Here is a 14,727-nt window from a genome sequence, read left to right on the forward strand (position 1 = left end):
AAAACTTGAATAGCTTAAACATGGGTCATGATTTCATTTTAATTGTATTTGATTATTATCATGAATAACTTAAAAGCAAACACAATCTATTTTTGTCTATAAATATAAATAGCCCGCCCCCCCCCCCTTCCCCTGTTTAACAACATACTTTTTTTTTTACATTTAATGGAATTTTAAAAAAAAAATTTAGTGAACAAAATATAACTAGATAAAATAGATATTTAAGTATCGAGCGTATATTATATGGCGTAGTCCATTCATTTCATTATTTAATAAAATTAACCTTCAAATTTGTGTTTAAAAAGCGTTTTTACTTAACTGGCAGGGACAGCCAGCAGGTTTGTGTATTGCACAAAGTCCTATTGTTACCTTGATACTTCTCAGTTTAGCCAAGGCTTAAAGTAATGGGGAATTCGAATAGTATCAAAGTCACTACATCTACCACAAGCGTGTTTCAGACATACTATTGCGCACTCTGCTGAGAGGTCGTCATTGGGTTGTCTACATGACATCTTTGTTCATTTTGGCCATGGAAACATTAAGGTTGACATCATTTGTACTATACCGCTTGATATGAAAAACAAACTTTAAGTTTAAAAATCTTGATGTTCAAGGGACATCACTTGAGTCCAAACAGAGAATATTAGAGGTTAACTTTTCCATTTCCGGGGAGATAAGAGATGCTTTCAAAATGAATATATAAAGATGCAATTATCTTACTTGACAAATAGTTTATTAAAGTATCATAAAATACAAAACAATGAAATGAGTTTCAATAAACATGACAATAATGACATGATGACATTTCAATGGATCTCAGAGCAAACGTCTGAGAAAAAGCAAAATCTAAAGCTAAACAACTTTTTCAGGTAATAATTTTGTTGCATTTATTCTCGAGTTTTTAACGTAGAATTCTACGAATGAGTGCACAGCAATTAAACTTTATTTGAATTTTTTAATTACACTTCATAAATTTAATGCTACTACATTACAGGCACATGTAAACATTGCATGCTACCATAAAAGACTTATCCATTCTGAATGGGAACCAGCTGGCCATTGATAAGGGCAGTCTGAGCTCCAGTGGTCTGTGTACCGGACAGCAAGCTGGACAGAATGAGAAGCTCAATCAAGGAGCTGCCAGAGTCGTGCTTCTTGTAATTACTGCTCATCATGTTGCCGCTGCTGCCTGCGTCATAATGGTGGACATGAATCACTTTGGCCGGTTTACTCATCATCATACTAGAATCAAATACAAGAATGTCGGGATCAGAGAACGTTAAGTGGACAAATACAAGAATGTCGTGATCAGAGAACGTTAAGTGGACAAATACAAGAATGTCGGGATCAGAGAACGTTAAGTGGACAAATACAAGAATGTCGTGATCAGAGAGAAATAAGTGGATAAATACAAGAATGTCGTGATCAGAGAAAAATAAGTGGACAGATTGAAGGCGAGATAGATTGTTACATGGGCCTAGAAGCGTAAAAAACTAAATAGAGATATATCTAGCTAAGCAAATGTGTGCAATTAAATTAGCAAAGAGCTGTGTAAAAAGATTACCAGAGAGGTATGTAGGTTTGATTACCAGAGAGGTATGTAGTTTAATTAGCAGAAAGGTATCTATCTTTTCTTGTTTACGAGATCTAATTGGGACGGACGGACAGACGGACAGACATTTCACACAAAACTAATAGCGTCTTTTCCCCTTTCGGGGGCCGCTAAAAATAAATAGTTTATGGAAAAGACAGAAGAGTTGAACATTTTTATATTAATTTTCTGGAATATTGGTCTCTTTTCATTTGTTATAAACAGAATGCATATTCTACCTGTAACAGATGAAAATCTTTAAAGTTCTTAATATGATGATTATGTTGACAGTTTAGGATAAAACAATAAATCAGGCTCCTTTACACAGGCGGGTATCTCAAAACAAAATGGGTCCACCTGTTGATCCTATAAGATTCCTAGGTTCAAAATGTTTCAAGTCTTTTCTGAGACATGCGAAATATCATGCCGATGCTATAAACGTTTTTATCCATCTACATCAAAGTCGATTTGTGGTCCAGTGTGAGTGGCCTGTTTCAGCAGTCCACTGTATAAAAGCTGCTTTTGTGACTACTAAGTCTCAATGTTCGAAAGCTTTTGATACAGACTACTATAGTGTTTGCATAATCATCATGGGCGTAGCCAGGGGGGGGGGGGTTAATCCACCCCCCCCCAGTGGACTTAAGTGACTGTTTTTTTACTTTGATTTTGTTTATTTTAGCTGAGATTTTAATACTAAACCATCATTTGCCCCAGCGCAGCCAAGGGAGTTTAAAACCCCTACCATGGGGTTTTGAGTTTGAAACTCCCTGCCACCGGGGGGGGGGGAGCGGATTTTAGTGACTGATTTTTTGCTTTGATTTTGTTTAGGTGAGATTTTAATACTAAGCCATCACTTGCCCCAGCGCAGCCAATGGGTTTTTGAGTTTAAAACCCCTACAGTGGGGTTTTGAGTTTATAACCCCCTACCAGGGGTTTTGAGTTTGAAACCCCCTTTTAAGGGTTAGGGCAGTTAAATACCCCTCTTCTATAAAACAAAACACAAAAAATTTAAACGACAATCCCCAAATTCCAAAAGCACAGTTAAGGAAGATTTTGATTTTAAAACCCCCTCCAAAATTTACGATAGACCCCCTCTTCAATATGAAAAAAAATATAAAAATTATGCACTCAAAATGTTATGAGCGTAGCTAAATGAGTTTTGACTCAGTTTTAGGTTTAAACTCCCCTCCAATGGAGTTTGAAGCTAAAAAATACATCTTCAATAAAAAAAAAAAGCAAATTACACACTCAAAATGCTATGAGCGTTGCCAAAAGGGATTTTGAGTTTATATCCCCCTTCAGAAGGGTTTGATGCTAAAAATACCTCTTCAATATAAAAAAAGCAAATTACACACTAAAATTATTTGAGCGTAGCCAAGCCAATTGGGGGTTTTGAGTTTAAACTCCTTTCCTCCAGATGGTTTTGAGTTTAAAATCCCCCTACAGAGCGTTTTGAGGTGGAAAACATCTATCTTTAATATTACTCTAAAGCAAACTACAGTTACCAAATGCTATGATCGTAGCTAAATGGGGTTTTGAATTTAAAAAAACAACAACTACAGAGATTTTTTAGTTTAAAACCCCTAACAGATGATTTTGACGATAAAACTTCACTTTTTCGATATAAAATCTAAAGCAAATGTGAGCTTGCGCTCCCAGAGCTATTTTTATATGTAATTTTATTTTTTTACTTGTATAGGCTAGAGCTATTTTTATATATTTTATTTTAATAGGTTAGTGTCAGATATATAAATTATTTATAATTGTACTTCCGCATATTTTTATTTAGGTTAGTGCGGATAGTATAAAAAGTAATGTACATGCTGTCTTAAAACAGTTGTGTGTACAGTTGACCAGCGGTCAGTAAAGTATATCTCTGTCTGTGTGACAGTTGATGATCTTAGTGATCTGGCGTATGATAATTTAATCATTGCTATATTTCTGTACCTGGGACGGCCTGCTATTATTACTGCTGATTATAACTGCTGAATATATCTGCTGTGTCATTGCTGCTGTATCTAATATTGCTGCTATTACTCTGCTGCATTTATTACTCAGATTACTACTATTGTTATTGCTTCTGTAGATCTTGGGAATCTAGTGTTATTTTAATTTTGTTTTTGTAGTGTTGCCTTGGTTAGCATAGACCTAGTGGCTTAGTCTGTTCTTGGTGAATAGTAAGGTACTAAGGTGTTCTTGTTTTAGTGTTAGTGTAGTAGATCTAGTGTAGTAGTTGTAGTGATTTAGTTAGATAGTTGGTTTGATCAGTTTGTGTTAGATAGTTGGTTTGATCAGTTTGTGTTAGATAGTTGGTTTGGTTAGTTTGTTGGTGTTTGTAGTGGCGTAGATTTAGAGGGTTGTTTATAGTGGTTAGTGTATATATTATATTTTATTATTGATTTATTTTTATGTAAATAAAGTTTCGTTTTGTTTATTTATCCTAAACGTTATCTTCCTTTCATTTAGTTTAGGTTAGTATGTCTGGTTACTTAGGCGACTCTAGCCCCTTGGTCGTAGACTGAGGTGTCACAGATTGAGCCCACCCAGTAGTGCTAACATCTGCCTACTGTTTAGTAAGTAATGTTGATCAGAGAAAAGGTCCTCTCTCTCACGCCTCCTGACCTGCTCACACAATCTACAGTCACCTAATTTGAAGAGCGTATTCAAGAGAGGTTACACATTTCTACCAGTGGCAGGGCTCCATTAATAATGTGCAGTGAATAGTCATCTACCGAAATTGAAAAACACTAAATGTGGCTCAATAAAGATGGCTAAGACAGATTTTAGGAGTCAGTTATAGAGATCGGGTCTAAATCAAGGAAATCCTATGCCGAACTGGGAGTCGACCCCTTAGCAAGATTGTGACAGAGCGTCGCATGAGGTTTTCGGGATATGTTCTCCAACAAAATGAATTTCGCATAATAAGAGTTGCGATGACATCCTAGTACAACTTGGCGCCACACATTCATGGAGGTCCTCGGAGCAGGTGGGAAGTGGCTTCAGAAATTATCAGTGACAGATTTGTGTGGAAACAGCTTGACGGAAAATGCGCCGAACGGCGCGGCAGGGTCTAAGACAGTAAAAAAATAGCACATTAATTTTTGAAATAAGACTTTTTAATAGCAGGAAAATGAACTGTAGATACCTCAAAATATGCATTTTGTTGGCATTCAATTAAAAAATCCTGGCTACGCCCATGATAATCATCAATTTCAAAAACTCACCAATCAACCTTAGGGGTTGGTGATGGAGGGAAGCAATGAGCGGAGATTCATCTCTACCTCCCCTCCCCTGAATCCTGTGATGTCTATATTATATAATCTCAGGAGTAATTTTTTCCACACATTCTCATGATTTTCATTTTTTCCCATTTTGTTAGCTTTTCATTAGTTAGAATCGTTATAGTTGCTATTTATTATAACGTCACCGATAGACCATAGCCTAAAAAATTAAAGTCGCTAATTAAAGAGTGCCTAATTTTCCAGTGCCTAATTTTCCGCCTTGTCAAAAAGTGCCTAATTATCCGGTGCCTAAATTTCCGGGTACCTAATTATCCGGGTGCCTAAATTTCCGGGTGCCTAAATATCCGTAAATATGTGGTGCCTAAATATCCGGTGCCTAAATTTCCTAAATTCAGTGCACACATTGTAAGACACATTTCCTTATGGATAATAAAGATTATTATTTTAGCGGCCCCTGAAAGGGGAATAGACGCTATTAGTTTTGTGTGGCCTGGCTGTCCGTCTGTCCTGTTTAGATCTCGTAAACTAGAAAAGATATTGAAAATCCGACATCATGATAATTTAGACCTTTCAAAGTTCTAATGCAACGGCTACTTTTCCTTTTTTGAAAGCGAAAATTTTAATTTTTAAAATCAACTATGCAAGCAGTTTTTTCATAAAAATACACCCGTTTTACAACTATTCACTATTAATAGTAACACAACGGGAGGCTAGTTAATATGGGAGACTGAAATATTTATAACACATTTATTCAAACGGTTTTAGATTTTTTTGTAAAAGAAATTTTTTTTTACAATTGTATTGCTAAGTTAAGTAAGTTCTGTCCTACAAACTACAACATTTAAAAAATGTTTTCCTTTTTTTTTAAAGAGAAAAATCTATTTAGTATACATATAAGTGGAACATAATATAAACAACAATTAATAAGTAGTTTTTCATAATATAGCGTGAACTGCTGGGTGACACCATGACTATGCAACATCCAACTTAACATCTAACATTTTTTTATTTTTTTTTACGAAAATGTTTTTTTTTTTCTTGAGGCTTTGAATAAGAGTTGACCCTTTACTAACTAATTAAATCAATTAGATACTCATTATATGACATCAGTTAGGCCAGGTTCAAGTCTACGTCACCTTCACCACTTTCACCTGTCCCTTGGTCTGCTGGACCGTTAGGGCACCACACAAGATCTGTCAATTTTCTTTCTCCATTCTTCTCTGTCATTTGCCTTTGATAGAATTTCATTCTGATATTCTATCTGAAAATATTGAAACGTGCCTGGGTGGACCACTTCGGGGGCCGATTTTGAGTTTGTTTTTTCACAAAAAATGTTTTTGCAACCTTGTTTTTAATTATTATTACTAAATGTCCCTTCTGATTAAAATATCACAAAAAGATGTCAAAATATAAATATATAACTTAGTAAATTTACCCAAAATGTTGCCTTATTGTATAATAAAATTCTGATGAAATAGTCTATGAGAAAGATGTCAAAAGTGAATATTATTACCACAGTCTTCTGTTTCACAATGGACAGTGGGAGGGGATGAGCTCAATTCAAATTGTTAAAACAAGTATTAACACCTTTTCCATTTTATATTTACTAATGATGCCAATATTTCTGTATATGTTGAAGAACTGATTTTTTTTTTTACACTGAATATATAAATATTAATAAGTAGAATATATTATTTTAAGTATTAACTACTTTTTTAAAACAATTGTCATTCCTTACACCAATTATATAATGTAAGCATTTGTTGTCTGTATTGTTAATTGTTACATTTCATGTCTCTGATCCATACAAAGAACCCTTTCAAATAATAACATTCAAATATAGTAACGCCCAAACAAGATATGGCACACTATCTGGCCCCTGGCTTGGTTCTATAGTGCCCTTCAAAATTTTTTGCTAAAGTCAGCTGACGAGGTTTCGTTGGTGACACACGTAAATGTCTTAAGCCACAGACTGAAAGTGTTGAGTATTTCAGAGTTGACAACACAAGCTCATTGTTTACATAGCAACAAGAAATAATTTAACAATCAATTATTATTTTTTTACATCTTTTAACAAAATATGAAACAAACGTGAATTTGAGGCCTAAAATATCACCTCCCTTAAAACTCATTTGACCAGTTTGAATTGTTCATGTAAATTCTAAAGTTGTATTCATCAATTTGTAAATGGCACTAAAAGATTCAATGTTACCTCAGGAACATTGGAGTCACAAAATAGATGTGATCATTCATAGACTGACTGGTGTGATCATTTATAGACTGACTGGTGTGATCATTTATAGACTGACTGGTGTGATCAATTATAGACTGAGTGGTGTGATCATTTATAGACTGACTGGTGTGATCATTTATAGACTGACTGGTGTGATCATTTATAGACTGACTGGTGTGATCATTTATAGACTGACTGGTGTGATCATTTATAGACTGACTGGTGTGATCATTTATAGACTGACTGGTGTGATCATTTATAGACTGACTGGTGTGATCATTTATAGACTGACTGGTGTGATCATTTATAGACTGACTGGTGTGATCATTTATAGACTGACTGGTGTGATCATTTATAGACTGACTGGTGTGATCATTCATAGACTGACTGGTGTGATCATTTATAGACTGGCTGGTGTGATCATTCATAGACTGGCTGGTGTGATCATTTATAGACTGACTGATGTGATCATTCATAGACTGACTGGTGTGATCATTTATAGACTGACTGGTGTGATCATTCATAGACTGACTGGTGTGATCATTCATAGACTGACTGGTGTGATCATTTATAGACTGACTTGTGTGATCATTCAGAGATTGAGTGATGTGATCTTTTATAGATTGAATAGTGTGATCATTCATAGATTGACTGGTCATTCATAGATTGACTGACGTGGTCATTTATAGACCGACTGATGCAGTCAGAATAGACATACTGATATATAAAGTTATCTATACTATATAATCCACATGTCATTGAATTTGACTTACCCCATCGGTTGTTTATAGTACATGTCTGCATAGCTTGGTGCTGACATTAACACTGTGGATAGATTTAATGAACAATGGTCTAGACTTATAGAAACCTTTTTATACTAAGGGCATGTAAATCTTAGACTGCAAATGTTGGACGTTTTAAGTTCAACTTTAATAAAACAAAACAACAAAACTGAAGAAAAACTATCAACATGATCATGGGCGTAGCCGGTGGGGGGGGGGGGTCTTGGGGTTCACCCCCCCCCCCCCGAAATAAATGGAGTTTTGTGACTGATTTTTTTATTTATTTTGTTAATTTTATGTTAAAACATCACTTGCCCCAGCGCAGCCAAGAGGGGTTTTGAGTTCAATCCAAGAGGATAGCTAAGGTGGATTTCGATTTTATAACCCCCTTCCAAAGTTTTAAAGATAACACCCCTCTTCAATATAAGCCTAAATCATATGTCTGTTACCAGATTCTATGAGCTTTGCCAAGAGGAGTTTTGTGTATAAAGCCCCCTCCCCCTCCAGCAGGATTTGAAGCTAAAAACCACATCTTCAATATAAAAAAAAAGCAAATTACACACTCTTAATTCTATGAGCGTAGCCCAACGGGGTTTTGAGTTTGAACCCCTCTCAGCCAGAGGGCTTTAATTTTGAAACCCCTCATGTGGTTTTGAGTTTAAAATCCCCCTCAAGATAGTTTTGAAACCCCTTCTTCAATATCATTCCAAAGCAAAATACAGTCACCGAATTCTATGAGCGTAGCTAAGGAGGTTTTGAGATTGTTAAAAAAACAAACTCCAAAGACTTTTTAGTTTAACTCCCCCCCCCAACAGATGGTTTTGACGATATAACTTCCCTTTTCGATATAAAATCTAAAGCAAGCTACAAATTCCTAGAACGTAGCCAAGAGAGATTACAAATTTCTACCAGTCGCTGGGCTCCAACAATTTTTGAAAAAAGACTAAATGTGGCTCAACTAAGACAGATTTTAGGAGTCAGTTATAGAGATCGGGTCTCAATCAAGGAAATTCTATGCTGAACTGGTAGTCGACCACTTGGTGAGTTTGTGACAGAGCATGAGGTTTGCGAGACATGTTCTTCGATAAAAGGAACTACGCCAATCAAGAGTTGCGAAGACAAGGAGGCCATTACGAGGAAATCGCAAACAGGGGGATGCTAGTATAACTTGGCGCCACACTTTCATGGACACCAGGTGGAAAGAAACTTCAGATATTGCCAGTGACAGATCTTTGCGGAGACAGCTTGCCGCCCAATGCGCCGAACGGCGCAGGAGATTCCAAGTCTAAGTCCTAAGTACATAAGAATAGCAGATTAGGTTTTTGTACTAAATTTTTTTAATAGCAGGATAATGTAGATACTTTAGAATATGCATTTGCTTTGTGTTTTAAATATGAAAATAGTGCCTAGCGGCGGGGCTCCGCCCCAAACAGCGCTTTCAGCGCTCCCGCAGAACCTTTTGCTGGTTGTCTATACGGTTTTTCCACCAACTCCAGGAAGAACCTATTCTAGTGTAAAATAAACGTCTTCCAAAAGAATGAAGGATCAGAATGTAATAAAGATTAATAATGTACACACACATATATATTTTTTATATGTATATATAACCCTCCTCCCCGAAAAAAAAATCCTGGCTAAGCCGATGAACAAGATTAGCAAGATTTAAAAAAAAAAAAAACTTCTTTATACAGCTTAAAATAAAATAAAATTTAAAAAATACTTTTAAAAAACAAATTTAGCTTAGACTGGAAACCGAACTCGTGATTTTGACACCGTTTACAGCGATTCAACCGATTAGGCGAGCGGCCATAGTATAAAAAAGTACTTATTTAGGCCTATTACTATATTCAATACAAGCATCTGATCTAAAAGTCTAGATCTAGTCTAGATCTAGTTCTAGATCTAGAAGTAATCTAAATTAGATTTACATTAAACTTAAAGCTGAGATAATCTATCAATAAACTTTAAGCAACTTTAAATTTAATCAACAACTCAGTTATCGGTTCACTCCGGATGACAATGCCGTGTTAAATGTCACCTGATATAAAGGATATATATACTATTAATGTCACTCTGATGTGACTCTGATGTCACCCTAATTTGAATGATATATTATTTATGTCACTCTGATGTCACTGATATAAATGATATACTTTTATTGTCACTCTGATGTCCCTCTGATGTCACCCTAATAAGAATGGTATTCTCTTAATGTCACTTTGATGTCACTCTGATATGAATGATATACTATCAAAAGTTTTTAGAATAATCGTCGGAGTCTGTAATTCTATCTTTTATGCTTGCCTGTATCTCTACTGTGTGATCCGAGATGTTTCCGTGACATTATAATTGGTCCCTTGCATTTTATTAAATAGAACTCTATTGAAAGTAGTCTGACACCTAGCCTACCAGTATGTGTTGATGAAGACACTCTATTGAAAGTAGTCTGACACCTAGTCTACCAGTGTGTGTTGATGAAGACACTCTATTGAAAGTAGTCTGACACCTCGTCTACCAGTATGTGTTGATGAAGACACTCTATTGAAAGTAGTCTGACACCTAGTCTACCAGTGTGTGTTGATGAAGACACTCTATTGAAAGTAGTCTGACACCTCGTTTACCAGTATGTGTTGATGAAGACACTCTATTGAAAGTAGTCTGACACCTAGTCTACCAGTGTGTGTTGATGAAGACACTCTATTGAAAGTAGTCTGACACCTAGTCTACAAGTATGTGTTGATGAAGGCACTCTATTGAAAGTAGTCTGACACCTAGTCTACCAGTATGTGTTGATGAAGACACTCTATTGAAAGTATTCTGACACCTCGTCTACCAGTATGTGTTGATGAAGACACTCTATTGAAAGTATTCTGACACCTCGTCTACCAGTATGTGTTGATGAAGACACTCTATTGAAAGTAGTCTGACACCTAGCCTACCAGTATGTGTTGATGAAGACACTCTATTGAAAGTATTCTGACACCTCGTCTACCAGTATGTGTTGATGAAGACACTCTATTGAAAGTAGTCTGACACCTAGTCTACCAGTATGTGTTGATGAAGACACTCTATTGAAAGTAGTCTGACACCTAGTCTACCAGTGTGTGTTGATGAAGACACTCTATTGAAAGTAGTCTGACACATCGTTTACCAGTATGTGTTGATGAAGACACTCTATTGAAAGTAGTCTGACACCTAGTCTACCAGTATGTGTTGATGAAGACACTCTATTGAAAGTAGTCTGACACCTCGTCTACGAGTAAGTGTTGATGAAGACACTCTATTGAAAGTAGTCTGACACCTCGTCTACCAGTATGTGTTGATGAAGACACTCTATTGAAAGTAGTCTGACACCTCGTCTACCAGTATGTGTTGATGAAGACACTCTATTGAAAGTAGTCTGACACCTCGTCTACCAGTATGTGTTGATGAAGACACTCTATTGAAAGTAGTCTGACACCTAGTCTACCAGTATGTGTTGATGAAGACACTCTATTGAAAGTAGTCTGACACCTAGTCTACCAGTATGTGTTGATGAAGACACTCTATTGAAAGTAGTCTGACACCTAGTCTACCAGTATGTGTTGATGAAGACACTCTATTGAAAGTAGTCTGACACCTCGTTTACCAGTATGTGTTGATGTAGACACTCTATTGAAAGTATTCTGACACCTCGTCTACCAGTATATGTTGATGAAGACACTCTATTAAAAGTAGTCTGACACCTCGTTTACCAGTATGTGTTGATGAAGACACTCTATTGAAAGTAGTCTAACACCTCGTTTACCAGTATGTGTTGATGAAGACACTCTATTGAAAGTAGTCTGACACCTCGTCTACCAGTATGTGTTGATGAAGACACTCTATTGAAAGTAGTCTGACACCTCGTTTACCAGTATGTGTTGATGAAGACACTCTATTGAAAGTAGTCTGACACCTAGTCTACCAGTATGTGTTGATGAAGACACTCTATTGAAAGTAGTCTAACACCTCGTCTACCAGTATGTGTTGATGAAGACACTCTATTGAAAGTATTCTGACACCTCGTCTACCAGTATGTGTTGATGAAGACACTCTATTGAAAGTAGTCTGACACCTCGTCTACCAGTATGTGTTGATGAAGACACTCTATTGAAAGTAGTCTGACACCTCGTCTACCAGTATGTGTTGATGAAGACACTCTATTGAAAGTATTCTGACACCTCGTCTACGAGTATGTGTTGATGAAGACACTCTATTGAAAGTAGTCTGACACCTCGTTTACCAGTATGTGTTGATGAAGACACTCTATTGAAAGTATTCTGACACCTCGTCTACCAGTATGTGTTGATGAAGACACTCTATTGAAAGTAGTCTGACACCTCGTCTACCAGTATGTGTTGATGAAGACACTCTATTGAAAGTATTCTGACACCTCGTCTACGAGTATGTGTTGATGAAGACACTCTATTGAAAGTAGTCTGACACCTCGTTTACCAGTATGTGTTGATGAAGACACTCTATTGAAAGTATTCTGACACCTCGTCTACGAGTATGTGTTGATGAAGACACTCTATTGAAAGTATTCTGACACCTAGTCTACCAGTATGTGTTGATGAAGACACTCTATTGAAAGTATTCTGACACCTCGTCTACCAGTATGTGTTGATGAAGACACTCTATTAAGAGTTGAGAACAGGAGCATATTTTTAATACATTACGTATTATATTTTTGTATGAATGATTAAAATTCTAGAATAATTAAGAAAGTTGTATTTCCTTTCAAGATTTCAATGAACAGCTTGATGTGTCTTTTCTTTAGATGGAACTTTATATTTTTTTCTAACCGTTTGCATATTGTCTCCCTTACCAAAACATAACTAATAACCAATAGTCTTAGATCTAACTTTTTACTTCTTTGGATTTTACATTGTCTTCCTTACTAAATCATAAATAATAACCATTAGTCTTAGATCTAAGTTTGTTTTTCTTTGTATTTGCACATTGTCTCCTTTACCAAAACATAACTGATAACCAACAGGCTTAGATCTACCTTTTTTTCTTTAGATTTGCACATTTTCTCCCTTACCAAAACATAACTAATAACCAATAGTCTTAGATCAAAGTTTGTTTTTCTTATATATATATATATATATATATATATATATATATATGTATATATATATATATATATATATATATATATATATATATATATATATATATATATATATATATATATATATATATATATATATATATATATATATATATATATATATATATATATATATATATATATATATATATTCGTATATTGTCTCCCTTACCAAAACATAACTAATCTATTATTTATTTGTAAAATATCACTGACTGACTCTTTCATTGATCAAAAGATCTCTTAAACTGTCGTACACTCGTACCAATTCGAATGAAATTTCGTACACACGTTTCTTTTGCCTCCTATGTACTCACTAAGAACCCGAAGACCATTATTCGCTAAAAACCGCAAGCTTTCTATCCAACCTTTGTACTTTATTTTCTGTATTTCCCCAAATAGCCGCAGTCTACATGTAAAGCATTACAAAAATATCACAAATTCAGTATTTTTAAAGCATTTTTTTTTCTTTTCCCCCAATTTGTGCATTACACCAAACAAAAAACTTGCATTACACATTTTTAAAAAGTTAAAATTAACCAAAAGGGGGAGGGTCAAGGTTGAAATTGAATATAGATTGAATTGAGAAGCCGAATAAAAGTAATAGAATGAACATAAGACTAACTTTTTGGTTTTAGCCCCCGCGGGGGGTGGGGTGGAGAGAAGCGAATAACTGAAGGTGCTACTAACATAAACGGGTCCAAAATATGAGTGCGGGTCTTTCCAAATGAAGTCAAAAGTTTATGTCGAAGAAATTACGATGCGCAGATAAAACAAAATGAGGATTTAAGAGAGCAAAAAAAGAGAGAGTGAGATAGAGAGAGAGAGAAGGAAAAGAGAGATAGAGCGCCAAAAATATTTTATTGTAAGTAACAATAATAATAAGGCTTGTCTTTGAGTCCGTAGATTAATTAGGAATGCAGATAAACTAATTCACGAATCGTTTGTACATTGTCTCACTTACCAAAACTGAACAAATAACTTACATGTCATTAAAACAATCAAATATGCCAACTGTGGCTCCATGTTTCAGTCTTGAGTGAATCTAGCCTCCAACCAGGTGGTGTGATCAACTTTCTGGCGTCAAGTAATCAACATGACCAGCAACAGTCTTTCGAAAATATGCCTGAACTTTGAACTTTGTTCTCGGCAAGTATCTCTTGGTGACCTTCAGCCCATTCCATGCAGGTCAACTAACTAAATACATCTACATACTTGACAGAGCTCTTTGAAATCAGTCCGTGATTAGCTTGGATTAGTCATGACTTAGTCCGCGCTGCAGCCTCGGTCAAGCCGGCTAGAAAATGAACTAATTTGACAGCGTCGTGAGGTCAGCTTTAGATGCACCTTGCTTGTGACATTTAACATTCGAACAAGACTTGTTACCAAGTGTTCAACATAAATTCTACTGAACATTCAAATTGACACAGAATTTTAAGAAGCTGTTTATATTAACAGGGCCGGATTTACCACAGTGCAAGACTTTGCAGCTGCACAAGGCCTCACCAGGGGCGAGGAGAGGGGGGTTCTTAGGGGCCATCGCATTTTAAAACTATAGCATTTAAACTAAAAATGCATGTTAAATAAACGAAAATAAGGAAATAGTAACAATGGCTAATAAATATGTTCTCATCCCCAAACTGGCCTATTTTTAGATTTGATGTATTTCTATTGAAACTTGACTAAGGTTGGGACTGATGAAAATCGTACCCAGGGTCTCCACTTACTAAAATCCGGCATTG

At 35.8% G+C, this 14,727-nt stretch overlaps 1 protein-coding gene across 2 annotated transcripts; it reads right to left on the bottom strand.

Annotated features, from left to right (window-relative positions):
• Positions 1–711: 711 nt before the first annotated feature.
• Positions 712–14,130, bottom strand: LOC106074011 (uncharacterized). 2 transcript variants are annotated; one of them, XM_013234725.2, is made up of 3 exons: positions 13,972–14,130; positions 7,840–7,891; positions 712–1,242 (listed from the first exon to the last, which is right to left on the bottom strand). In XM_013234725.2, exons 1-3 carry the CDS (start codon positions 14,009–14,011, stop codon positions 1,029–1,031), a joined length of 306 nt encoding a protein of 101 aa, XP_013090179.2. In that variant the 5' UTR covers positions 14,012–14,130; the 3' UTR covers positions 712–1,028. The 2 variants fall into 2 exon arrangements, with proteins under 2 accessions (XP_013090179.2, XP_055865129.1); XM_056009154.1 differs by having other exon boundaries at positions 13,950–14,109.
• Between the last annotated feature and the right edge of the window lie 597 nt (positions 14,131–14,727).

This window comes from Biomphalaria glabrata, chromosome 13, assembly GCF_947242115.1.
Source record: "Biomphalaria glabrata chromosome 13, xgBioGlab47.1, whole genome shotgun sequence".
In the NCBI taxonomy this organism is placed as follows: Eukaryota; Metazoa; Mollusca; class Gastropoda; family Planorbidae; genus Biomphalaria; species Biomphalaria glabrata.